At 62.3% G+C, this 12,978-nt stretch overlaps 1 protein-coding gene across 1 annotated transcript in view; it reads right to left on the minus strand.

The window, feature by feature from the left end:
• LOC111146446 (exonuclease 3'-5' domain containing 3) overlaps positions 1-12,978 on the minus strand; it is a 79,545-nt gene that overhangs the window by 35,523 nt on the left and 31,044 nt on the right. The window contains 3 exon segments of the mRNA XM_022502005.1: positions 3,573-3,673; positions 6,776-6,915; positions 7,918-7,971. Coding sequence (XP_022357713.1) covers positions 3,573-3,673; positions 6,776-6,915; positions 7,918-7,971 — 295 coding nt within the window.

Below are 12,978 nucleotides of genomic sequence, written 5' to 3' on the forward strand. Positions count from 1 at the left end.
GCCATCCGGCTGCGGCTCCCTGCTCCTGGGGCTGGCTGTCCTTGAAGCCTGGCAGTGTGGATGGGATGCTGGCCACAGGACAGTTAGGGACCTGGTCTTCTAAGGACCCTCCACGGGAGTGTCTGCCCCGTGAGCACCCACTTCCAGCACGGGGAGTGCCCTTGTGGTGGGGCCACCGTCCACACAAAGCTGGCCAGCCGGTGACTCTGGGGCACTGCTCCTCCTCCTTCCTGCCCGGGACCTGAGGGCTCCAGACCCCAGGAGGCCGCTTGGGAACCTGAGGCCACACTGAGAGCGAGGGGGACGGAGCCTGAGGAAGGGAGGGTCGGACGGGTGAGCAGGCAGGGAACAGGAGCTACGGCCAGGGCACGAGGTAGCTGACGTGCTCTCTGGGCCCCCGCTCAGGCTCGGATCTGCAGACAGAAGCCGGCCTCTCGGATGTTCCACACTTCGAAGCATCACTCTGCCAGTGGGTACTGTGTCCAAAAGTTTCGTGGAGGCAGTACCCCCCCAAGGATGGACCTTGAAGGCAGCCAGGCCAACCGGCCCAGACCCGAGCGCAAACCTTTAAAGGAAAGGCACAGGGGAAGCAGGCTGGCCGCTCGGCACACGCTGAACACCCGGAAATGCGACAAAATTCAAATACAAGCCAGACAGCATGCTGAGGGCTCCCTGGGGGATGCCATCTGGGACCCGGGCCTGGGGGGACTGGTGGGGAGCTCGACCTGGAGAGGCAAGCACTCCCCGGCCTGCCATCTGGGTCTGACATTGGTGTGTGAGGGACCTGGGGCCAGCGGGGGAGGCCACAGACGGGGCCTGGCAGCACACAGTCACAAAGAACAGGAGACCCAGGAGGGTGGGTGTCCTCCCCACTCCCGAGCAGGGCCCCTGAGCAAGGCACCCCCAGAAAGCACCTGCCACTCCCCTCTTGTCCCACAGCCCGCCAGACTCTGCACACAGGTGGGGCACGTCTCTGTTGTTCAGGGGTGTCTGCACACCAGATCTGCTCCTGCCTTGCACTCAGCCGAGACCTGTGGGGTGGGGTGGACCTCAAGGGGACACACCCTGAACAGAGGGGTGCCAGGCTAAGGCTGGCCCAGCATCCCCAAAGACTCCTCTGGCCCCAAGCCCTGGGCCCACCACAGCCATGACCTGACCCTCAGGTGGGGACCCTGGGGGTCAACAATGGCACCGCAGGGCTGCTGGGAGGATGGACGGCCCCACCCAGAGCATCCTCAGACCTCCATGCAACCTGCCCACCAGCCCTGACTTCCCCAAGCTGCTCCTTCCAGTCCTGAGTCCTGGGTGGGAAGAGCCCCAGGGAGACGGGGACAGCCTCACGGCGGCTACCACCGACTCCGTGAATGATTCCGTGCAGAGAGCCCGTGGGAGCTACACTGGCAGGCAGCCTGAACTGGGTGCCCACCCATGTTCCCACTGGGGGACGCCAGCAGGGCTCCCCCACCCAGCACCCACGGCTGGTGCGCAGGTGACCTTGGAGGCCCCTGTGCCGGGGGGGGGGGTCTCTGGGGGGGCCACTCCTTCATGTCAACACAGTGCTCTAGTTCTCCAGATGCTGGGGCAGGTGCCCCACACTCCAGACCTCCCAGTTCCCCAAACCCTGACACCCCTAGAGGTCTTTGTTGCTGGGACCCTCCTTGGAGAACCTGAAATGCGCCCCCCCCCATCTCATGCTGTGGCTGAGGGTGGCTCCTTCCCACCACTGCTTCCCCGGGGCTTCCGGGGTCCCTCCAGCTGGCTGGTCCTCCTAGACCTGGCTCATACGCTTCAGAGGTGGGGTCCCCCGGCCACCATCAGCACAGCCAGCAGCTCCTGGGTCCTCACTGACCTTGACTGCCCAGCACAGCAGCCCACAGGCGTCCACACACCTTGTTGCTCTCCCCGTGTACCCCCCAACCCCGGTGCTACCAGGTGGGCTGTTTAATCAGAAATCAAAGCCTCTAGGCGATGTGCTTCTCTCTGTGCAAAAGCCCCAAAGACTGCCCTCCTTTCTGGAGGTGGATACCTTCATCCAAGGGCCAGAGAACCCATGTAATTTCTCCAGGATGACAGAAACAAGCATGATGACAAGCCTCCGAGGGACACAGAGAAACAGATGCTGACCAGGGCCGGGGCTGGGATGTGGGTACACACCCCAGAACAACGGTGAGCAAGACAGCCAAAGAAAAGCCAAAATCAGAAACGCGTTCAAGCATCAGACAGCCGCACAAAGTGGGACAGCAGATCTGGAAGACGCCATGGGACAGCTTCTAGAGCTGAAGATACAACGATCGCAAGGTAAGCGGTGGGCGTGTCTTGTCCTTTGTGGGACGCGGATGAGGAGAGGCTTGGTGCAGTGGGAAAGAGGAGACATCACCCGAGGGGATGACAAAGAGGACACTAGAGGGTGGGGGAGGAGGTCACACACACATAAGGATCCAGAGAACAGCGGAAGAAAGCAGGAGAAGCCACGTGTGAGATCGTGACTTACAACTTTCCAGAACCGACTGGAGACAGCAAGCCCCGGACTCACAAAGCCCGTGAGTACCAGCAAGACAAGGAGGACGCATCTGTAACTAGGCTCCTCTCAGGGAGGCCCAGAGCATCAAAGACAAAGAGAGTATCCCAAGAACAGCCAAAGGGGAAAAAAAGAGACAGCTTTCAGAGACAAGAGGGTAGATTTCTTCGTAATAACACATTTCAACCCAAAGGACTGACATCGTACAAGGCATGATCTCTGATCATGGTGAGACCGAGCTCATACCAAGACAAAAAACCAAAACCAAACAAACGAAAACCAAAAAGAAAAATGTCACTTGGCTTGGAAATTAAGAAAATAAAAAAAAGTAAGAAAAACTTATAATAGAAATTAGAAAACATCTTGAGCTGCGCAGTAATAGAAATAACATAAAGGTGGAGTGTGGAGAGTATTTCCGGAGAACGAAGGCTGACATCTAGCTTGGGGGGCAGGCGAGCAGCGGAAAGAACCGGAAGCCGAGGTGGGTGGCATCAGTCAGCAGACAGCATTCCCTCAAACGGCCGATCAGCTTCCGCACGACAAAGAAATCATCGACAAAATGAAACGGTGACCTACGGCATGGGAGAAAATACTGGCAAACCACATTCCTGATAAGGGGTGGATACTCAAAACCATAAGGAACTCACACAACCTAATAGCAAAAAAAAAAAAAAAAAAAAAATCCCAAATAGCCCAATTTAAAAGCAGGCAGAGAAACTGAATAGACATTTTCTAAAGAAGACAGTCAGACGGCCAGCCGGTACCTGAAATGGTCCAGGCGTCACTAATGACCAGGGAGGTGCAAATCAGAAGGGGTTCCACTGGACAAAAACATGAAATGAGAGGAGGGGGGAGGGGGCAGGGGAAGGGAGAGGGGACCAGCCTTGGCCCCTACTCCCAGGGGTCACTGCAGGTGGCAGAGGGCTGGCAGACTTCTGTCCACTGCCCAGTGCCCAGGGCCCCCGGCGGTGGGCAGGTGACAGGAAGGGGGGTCGGTGGATGGCGGTCAGCCCCGGCATTCCCGGGGGCACCCAGGGCTCGGAGCCCCGCTCACCTGGGTCCAGGCCCTGCCGCTCCAGCAGGCTCGGGACCTGCCGACTCAGCACTCTGGGGCTCAGCCTCTCCAGCAGCAGGGGGGTCACCTGCGGGAGCTGCCTGCACGGGAGAGACACAGCTGCTGTCTGGCGGTGCACACGCGCACGGTTGGACACGCAGGTCATTCTCCGAGCCCCATAGAAAGAGCAGCCTGGCATCATGTCCCGCCCGCCATGCTCCTGCCACTCACACGTCCATTCCGTCACGTCCAGTATTTGCCTCGTTTTCCAAGTAACGAGCCTGGACGCGAGCTCTCGCTCTCCAGTGTCAGGCCTTCCGCATGGACATCTCGCCACGGAAGGCGCCCCGCCCCCGCCCCCCATCACTCTCCGCCCCTGCCCCTCCATCACCCCTCCATCACTCTGCCCAAACCCCTCCGCTGCCGCCCCTCCTCCCCCACCAGCGGCCACGTTCCCACCTAAGTCAGGACATACTGTGTTTACGCCATCACGTGTGGCAGACATGGTCAGCGCAGACCACACCCCTTCTCTTTAGGGTTAGCGCTTGTCTGGTTTTATCACCTCCTTAGTCTCCAGACCTCAGGACCTGACCAGCCTCACCCTGAGCGAATGAGGAGATGAGCAGCCCGCTTCCCCAGCCCCGCAGCCGGCGCGCGCACAGATGAGCTGGAGATGGGGACGGCAGAGGTCTGCGCTCTGCCTCACGCTAGCTGGACGGTTTGGCTGAGCTCAGATTTTGGGGTTGAACCCACTCTCCCTCACATGGGGCCGACGATGCTCCCAGAATCCCACGTGATCCCTGCTCTGCCCTGGGTCCGCAGCGGGGGTCCCATCGGCTCTGGCCGCCCCGCACACTGGCTACATGGGACCCAGGCCCCTTGGGAATGAACGCCGTCCTCTCTTCTTACTTTCTGGGGTTCCCCGTATTCAGATGTTGGCCCTTCTTGACAGGATCTCTAATCTTTCATCTTTTCTTTCTGATTTTCATTGTTCATCAATCTTGCACTTTTTGGGAAGACATCATCAAATTTACCCTCCAAAACTTTACTGAGCTTTTCTCTTTGTCGTTGTGCGTTTTACTGATGAGAGCTCTGTTCTGTGTTCTGAGCTACCCTGACTGGCACTGAGCCTCAGCCCTGTCCTAGCTGTGCCCGAACACACATGGCCCAGGGCCCCCAGGGTCTGGCTGACTGCCAAGCCGTGCTGGGCCTTGGCTCCCGGGCCCTCCTCCGGCTCTGTGCTGGACCCCACGTGCTCCTGGGGGCTGTAGGCTCAGCCTTCCAGCGCGGAGCACCACGGCCTGAACCCCTGCCACGTGCCCAGACTCCCCTGCGGTCACTGCCTCGCTCATTCTCTCCAAAACGTCGTCTTCATTGTCCAGCAGACGACAATGCATGGTTGTTTCTCTGCCAGAAGTGCTCTCCACAAACCAGTGTTCGTCAAGGTGTAACCGACCCATCGTGAGCAGCAGGGACCCCAGGTGTCCTCGCACCTGAGGACCCACCACCCACAGCTCAACACGGGGTGCACAGCCCTGCCCCCTACCCACGCATCTGACCAGCAGAGACCACGTGTCAGGCCCTGAACTTCCTGCAGATGGTTTCGTGGGGTCTGGGCGCTTGGTCTGGACCATCTCGCACAACATTCCTCCATGACACGTGTGTGACGTGTGTGCTCCAGCCGTGGGGCTGTGGACAGTCCTTAGGATCCGTCCGGTGCTTGGGGACCAGGAATAAAGCTGCTGCGAGCACTCCAGTCTCCAGAGACAACGCACCCACGTCTCCTGGCTTCGTTGCAACGGTGGATTTGCGTGGCGGCCCGAGCACACGTTTCGCTGTGGCCGGCTTCCTCGAGCGGCCATGGTGCACTCACTGTCCCCAGTGCGGCACGGGGGTTCCAGGTCCTCCACGTCCTCCCTAACGTTGGGTTTGCCAGACGCTTCCATTTTGGCCACTATGAAGGAGGCTGTTGCATCTTTTGCAAATATTTTCTTCCATTCTACCCTTGTCTTCTCATTTAAAAGATTTATTTATTTATTTGACAGAGAGAGAGAGAGAGAGAGAGAGAGAGCATGAGCACACAAGCAGGGGGCGGAGGAGGGAGAAGCAGGCTCTCCACTGAGCAGGAAGCCTGACTCGGGACTCGATCCCAGGACCCTGGGATCATGATCTGAGCTGAAGGCAGACGTTTAATGACTGAGCCTCCCAGGCGCCCCTTGTCTTCTCAATTTTTAAAATACTTTATCTGGGGATGCCTGGGTGGCTCAGTGGGTTAAAGCCTCTGCCTTCCGCTCAGGTCATGATCCCAGGGTCCTGGGATCGAGCCCCGCATCGGGCTCTCTGCTCAGCGGGGAGCCTGCTTCCTCCTCTCTCTCTGCCTGCCTCTCTGCCTACTTGTGATCTCTGTCTGTCCAATAAATAAATAAAATCTTAAAAAAAAAAAAAAAACTTTATCTGTAAGTAACCTCTGCACCCAGCACGGGGCTCGAACCCAAGACCCTAAGATCGACAGCCTCGTGCCACACCGACTGAACCAGTCAGGTCCTGCTCTATGTCCCTTCCCAGACACACAGTAACGGCGACGACACACCACACGATGGGGGCTGGGCTGGGGGCCGCACACGCTGTGTCAGCTTCATCGTGTGGTGAGTCCCACAGCCCTGTGAGACAGGCGAGCTTCATGCCATTTTAGGGCAGAGGAAATAAACCCGGGAAGTGAAAGGACTTTCTGGGCCCAGGAGGTCCACCCCAGAGCCCAGGGCCTGCATCTCAAGGTGGTGGTCCCAGGGCTGGGCGGCTCGTGGTGCGGGATCAGGCCACCACTGGCCGAACACAGATGGCGCCCGAGGAGCCTTCACGGTCCTCAAGCCGCGGCCGCCCCCACACCCCGCCCCCGCATGACAGCCTCACCTCACACACACACGCAGCTTAAACCCCCATGGGCTCCACGTGTGTCCCAGATGAGACCTGTTAGGTGAAGGGACAGTGTGACTTCCGTGTGTAACACATTGTTCATGCGATGTGGAAGATTATTTCTGTTCATTGAAGGGACCTAACGGGCTCTCGTCTGGCTCTTGCCAGGTGCAGCCTCTGGGTTCCAGAAGCCGGTCTCTGGTTGCCCGAGCTGTGACGTGCAGACCACGCGCGTGGCTTTCCCGAGCGCCTGTCACCCGTGCCCTACCCTGTGCCCCCACGGGGCTCACCTGGCCACAACTCTGATGTCAAAGCCGGGCTGGCACCAGGAGTCCAGGAGGGCCAGCAGCCTCCTCTGGAGGTCTGGGAAGCCGGCTACGTAGCACTCTGCGAGGGCCATCCTGTCCTACAGGAGCAGCGGGGTGCTCATCTGTGAGGGAGCACGTCCTCGGGTCACAGCCTTGCAGGCGCCTGGACCCTCCACCCCCGGTCAAGACCCCAGACTCACCTCCAACCCAGAGCCTCGGAATGGAGAGGACCAGAGGCCCGTCCACATGCCCTGGCTCCCTTGGCGGGGGGGGGGGGGGGGGGGGGGTGGCCAGAGGCCCAGCCACATGTCTCCTGGCTCCCAGGGCACGGTGTACTTACCCCAGCCTATACCCTGGGCCTGCACTTCACACATCACACACACCCATACACACACCCACGCACACGGGCCCCATAGCTCCCTGGGGCTCTGTGGTCATCTCCATCTCCATTACAAAGGACTGGAAGCCCCAAGAAGCAAGGGGGATCCCGGGGAAGATCAGCTGTCCCCCTGTCTTCACTGAGCTGTGGGGGAGGCATGAGGGAGACCAACCACGGGCAGCAGTCCCGGTGGCCTGGGAATGCCTCCTCATTGGCACAGGTGGCATGGCTGTGCATGGGGCCCAAAGGGCCCTGAGCTGCCCAAGCCCACCAGGAAGCTCTGAGGAAGCCCCTGGCGGGGACACTGGGTGTTGGGACATTCAGGCCATTTCCACCGCAGGCCAGGCCTCAACAAAGCCCCCTCCCAGTGGTCCCAACAGTAGACCCTTCCTCAGCTCCTCTCCTCTCCATGCGACCACACAGGTCAGGCTGCCTGGAGCCCAGACTCTACAGGGACCATCTGCTAGGTCGGGACCTCAGGGTGGTCCTCATAGGGAGCCCGTTCCTGAGAGCCCCTCTGGCCATGGCTCCGGAGCCCGTCCCACCTAAGTCCAGCGACTGCCCTCCAGGGCCCCGCCCCCATGGGCCTTCCTTGCAGGGTCAGGTGCTCCCAGGGGAGCCCCCCCGCAGCAGGAGCAGAGGTCAGGGCTCAGTGGTAGGAGAACCCTTCCCCCCAATCATGGTTCTGAAGACTCAGGCTTTATCTGAGCTGGAACCCAAATGAAACCGTGAAAGGGACCCTTACCTTTTCAACACCGAGTAGTGGCTGCAGCATCAGCTTCAGGCCCAGCAGAGCAGCCTGGCGGTCACAAACGGAGCAGGTCACGCCAGGCTTGGTGGGGAGCGGGCAGCACCGTGGTGGGGCCCTCCCATCCTTCCATACCTCCCAGTCACGGCGGGCACAGGCCCAAGGGCCTGGAATCCAGAAACCTCCCAGCAGACAAGCCAGGCTCCAGGAGGGGGGCAGGTGGGAAAGACCCGGCCCGGGGGGCCTGCCAGGCTGGGGTGTGGCCCAGATGGGGCGTTAGGCTGGGCACTGGGCCACAGTGGCTCTGCCCAGGGGGTGTTGCTGAATGGACTGAGGATGCAGAGGGAGGGCGGACAAGAGGCAGGAGCTCTGTCACGCCCCCAGACACCGGCTCACTGTGGCTCCCCAACACCTGCTCTCGCCTGCCCCTTGCCTCCCAGGAGCCTTCTACCTGCAGGCGCCTGGCACGGACAGTCACGGTGCCCCAGCCCGGAGCCAGAGCTGTCCCCCTGAGGGCCTGAGGTACAGGGCCCTCCGAGCACTTTCCGCAAGGCCTGCTCTGCGTGTAACCCCAAACCACGAATGACTGCACAGCTGTCTGTCCAAGCGGGCTGGCCCACAGGGGAGAGGTTGGAGTAGGACATGGTGTGGTCCGTGTGTGTTGGGGGGACGCACAGAGCTGCCCCTCAGGTGCACAGGGGAAGAGGCTCTGGCCCTAGCTGCGTCCTGGTGAGGCAGGGAGCACAGCGGCCCCAGGAACGGGATGTGGGTGCTGAGAGCCCTGAGCCGCGGGGCCTCGCTCACAGCCACGGGCCCTCGCTCACACTCGGCACAGAGAGCGCCGGGGCCCTGAGTGCCCGCACGTAGCGAAGGCCGGGCTACTATTAATAATTTCCATACATCGCGCTCCCATTATGAGCAAAAATAACCAGCAGAGGGCCGGGCGCCCCGCCCCACACAGCTCACACAAAGGACCAAAATAGCGGCCTGGGAAAGGCTCGCTCCGGCCTCCGGCCTCCGGCCCCAGACCGTGCAGGGTGGGGGCACAGGGCCAGGGGCCTTTCCCTGCGTGGAGCTGACCCAGCGCCTCCACAGCCTGGCTGCGGTCCAGGGCTCGAGGCCTCCAGGCCCCTGGGGGCCCAGGGGTGGGGGGGGGGGCGCCGGAGGGGGGGGGGGGCCGGGGGAGGATGCAGAGGGGGTGGGGCCAGGGCTGGAGGAGGGGGAACCACATGGCTACTGGATGGGAGACCCCCTGAGAAGCGAAGGGATCACCGAGCCTTCATCCAGGAGCCCCCCCACCTCTGCATGGCCCCGCATGGCCAGAAACTGGGGTGGTCACAACCCTGCTGCCCGAGTCCGGCTAGCTCCTGGGCTCCTCTGGGGTCAACACCTGAGCTGGGCTTGGACGGGCCAGGCCACTGTCAGGGAAGGGGCTGTGGGAGGGGTACCTGGGGGCTCGGGACCCTCCCACCCTCCAGAACAAGCTGGGGGGCGCCAGTGACCCTGGGAGAGATGAAGCAGGAGGAGCCACAAGGCAAGGGGCCAGAGGGAGTAGCAGAGAGGACCCCGGGGGCCTGGCCTCACCCGCCCCGCCCCTCACTGCCTCTGCTGTGGTGTAGGCCTCTGCCATCCTCTACCTCTGCTCCCCCAAGGACAAGACTTCCTCTGTGCTCTAGGCCCCAGCCCTCAGCAGGGCATGGGGGGACCCTTGCCTCCTACCCATCCAACAACCTCTCTGAATCCTGGGGCGGGGCCTGGGTGAATCAGGCTTGGGGTGTAAGGGACTGGCGGCCTGGGTGAAGGGGGGCAGGGCGGGGCCAAGGGAGGTTGGGCACCGCCCTCCACCGAAGCACTGGGAGCTTTGCCATAGATGGCAGCCTGCTGCCCAGTCCCCAGCCTCCCTCTGTCCACGGGGACGGCCTCTCTCTCCAGGAGCCAGTGAAGGGCAGGGCAACCCTCTGCCAATCCCAGCCCTCAGGGTCCCTGTCCGTGGTGCCCACTGGCTTCAGGGCAGGGGGCTCGGGTGGAGGTTCTCAGGCTGTGCTTGGAGCCTAGCCCTATGCACCCCAGGTGGGCGGCTCAGGTCTCATGGGCACACACCCCACCTGGCCACACAGTGCTTCTGTCCCAATGGGGGTCAGTGGGCTCACACGGCCCTTCTCTTCTCCCTCCTTCCTCCACAGCCACCGGCTTTCCATCCGGCCAGCACTCAGGGTGACCTCTCTCAGCCCGCGTGGGTGCTGCAGGGCACAACCAGCGTGCCCAGAGCCGGGTGACCACCCACACCCTGGGGACAGTTTGGGACACGCCCCCATTCCGCACCTGCAGCCCTTGGGTGGGGCGGGCAGGGTGGCACAGGACAAGGAAGGGGGCAGCCGGGGTGGGTGCCCTGGGGGGACGGCTGACAGCAGAACCCTTGGGCTGGCTTCTGTCTTTGGAGGGGTCCATGTAGATCAGCCGCTGTCATCAGGCCCAGCTTAGGATCCATCTCTGGTCATTTTTCTGCCTGAGATTCTGCTATGGGGACAGCAGACCAAGCTGTCCGCTGCCTACTGCCTGGACACACGAGGGCCCCAGCGGGCATGGGAAGGTCACCTGCCGACTCAGGCCCGTGGGACAGGCAGGGAGGGTGGGAGGGGCTCAGGCCCCACAGAAGGAAACTGTGAGGAACTGGCACCTCCCGAGCCTTCCTGGACTTGGCATGGAGGCCACTGAGAAGAGGGACACGGGGCTGCTCAGCAGCTGGGTCAGAGAGAGGCTGTGGACCCCTCTGGCCGGACAGTGCCAGAGCTGCTGCCTTGGGGAAAAATAAGGAAACCCAGAGGGGCCTGGTGGCCAAGGCAGACAGAGCGCTCACGGGCCCCCTGGCTGCCCACTCCGCTGGACAGGAGCGCCAGGCAGGTGCCCAGGCGGCCAAGCCCAGACTCTGCAGCCTCAGACCCAGGACGGGCCTGCCTGCCGCCTCCACAGCTCAGCTCGGCCTGGAGCCAAGGGGCCTCCCCCCCACCCCCCAAAGCAAAGCTATCTTTTTACCTTGATAAGCTGTTTAAAAAATGTAAATAAAATAACTCAGGAGACAAAAGCGGGCATTCATCCTGCCCGGAGCCGGCCGCCGCCCTGGACATGAAATATCGGTGCACATTAAGTCGTGAGTCCCTGCTAATCCGAGCGGACAGGCCTGAATGCGGCCCCTTTCGCCGGGCGCGGCGGTGGGCACTGGAGCGTGCATCGCCTGCCGGGCCGCCCCGCTTGGGGACAATGGCTTTTCTTCGCAGAAGGGGCCTGTGCGGGACAAGAGCCCCCTTTGTGTTGGGATTCCTGCCTTGGAGCGCGAGGGAGGTGCATTCAGCCGGCCCTGGACACTCTTTGAAAGGCCCGGGTGTAACAGAAGACGCTGAAACACTAGCCTGCCTTCGCCTCCCGCATTCTTGCAAGCCCGGCCGCCCCTTCAGCCTGCGGAGAATGGCCCTGCGCCCCAGGAGCGGAGCCCCGGCCACACTGTCCCTGGCGTGGTCATCTTGGTTTCTCAGCGCCCTTCACCAGCCTCGAGACAAGAGCCTGGGCCGGGGCACGACAGCCGCCAACACACGGCCCAGCCTCCAAGGACCGAGCACTGGCGGTCCAGGTGAGGCCGACCTCGCCATGAGCCTCCTGGCAGGGACTGCCCCTCAGGGAAGAAGATCCCTGTGGGGTGGGCCCTGGATCCTGCCTCAGGGCCCACTGAAGCCCGAGCCACCACGGGTACGGGGAGCAGTGTCCATGAGCAGCGCTGTCCCCGAATCAGGCTCGACTTTGGGTCCGATGGGGCAGTGGGTAGAGGTGAGTCGGGAGCGAGCCTCTGGATACCCCGGAGCACCAGACGTGGGACTCGGGGAGAGCATGCCCCTGAGCGGGCGCCCCAGGACCAACCTTCCGCCACCTACCTCCCCAGGGGATGGCCTTCACATCTCAGGGAACAGAGATGCCATGGGGACCCCTGGGCCTGCAGCAACTGCTCATAGCCGCCCCTCCCTCCACACCGCAGAGCCCTGCTCCCCGGCCTCATGCAGACCCGAGCCACTCCCGGCGCTCCTGGCCCGCCTCCAAGACTTCCAGAGCCCCACCGGCGCCATGAGGCTCCTGAACCCACGTCCCCACATCCGCCCTTGCTAGGCCTTCCCAGGACAGAGGAGCCGAATGACCCGACCCGGCACAGCCCACGTCCAGGAGCACCGCATGTTCTGCAGGACTCTGCTGTCATGACCCGTAACCCGTGCCCCACACCGAACTTCCGCAGACACACACGGGCACCAGGCCGGGCCGGTCCCGGGGATCCCTGCCACAGTGAGGATGGGGCTCCGGCCAGCCTCGTCCAGCAAGGAGCCGACAGGACCCTCTAAGTGTCCGACCCTCACAGGGGCGCCCCCACTGGTCGGATCTGATCCAAGTGAGCCTCCACACAGCAGGAGTTGGGCCATCCCAGGTTGGGGGAGGGCCTCTTGAAGGGTCCAGGGAGGTGGCAGGCCCAGCGGGCAGGGCCATTGAGGGGTTGTTCCTGTGGCCAGACCCTGCCGTGAGAACAGCAGCAAAGCAGCCAGTCCCCAGGCCTGGTGCAGTTGTGGGCCCCCCACAAGGACACAAAGGTACGGTTCTGTCTTCAGCCAGCAGCAGCTGGAAGTAGCTGGGCCCAGAGGGAACCGGGCTGCTCGCCCCCAGGCCACGACAACACAGAGGCTGAGTGACTTTGCTAGTGGGTGCGAGGGGGCCTCCAACCCCGTCCGGTCACGTGGGTGCTCCCTGGCCTGGGAGGGCCTGGGCTGGCAGGGGTGGCGAAAGGGGTGGGGACTGTGTGCAGAGGGACCCCACACCCTTGACCCTCTTAGACCCCACAGGTGTTCCTGGGAAGTGACAAATGAGGCTGGGTGAGTGGCTGGCCCACGGGGCTTCCAGGCCAGAGCCAGGGTGTCTGTGGGCCGCAGACCCCATTTGAGGACCCGGTGGCACCTCAAGAGGAAGGACCCCAGGTGCTGGGGCAGAGAGCCAGGCAGGTGCGGGGGCCGCTCCCGGAATCCTCCAGCT

Source organism: Enhydra lutris, unplaced genomic scaffold, assembly GCF_002288905.1.
Source record: "Enhydra lutris kenyoni isolate GAN:26980312 unplaced genomic scaffold, ASM228890v2 scaffoldscaffold13, whole genome shotgun sequence".
Lineage (NCBI taxonomy): Eukaryota > Metazoa > Chordata > Mammalia > Carnivora > Mustelidae > Enhydra > Enhydra lutris.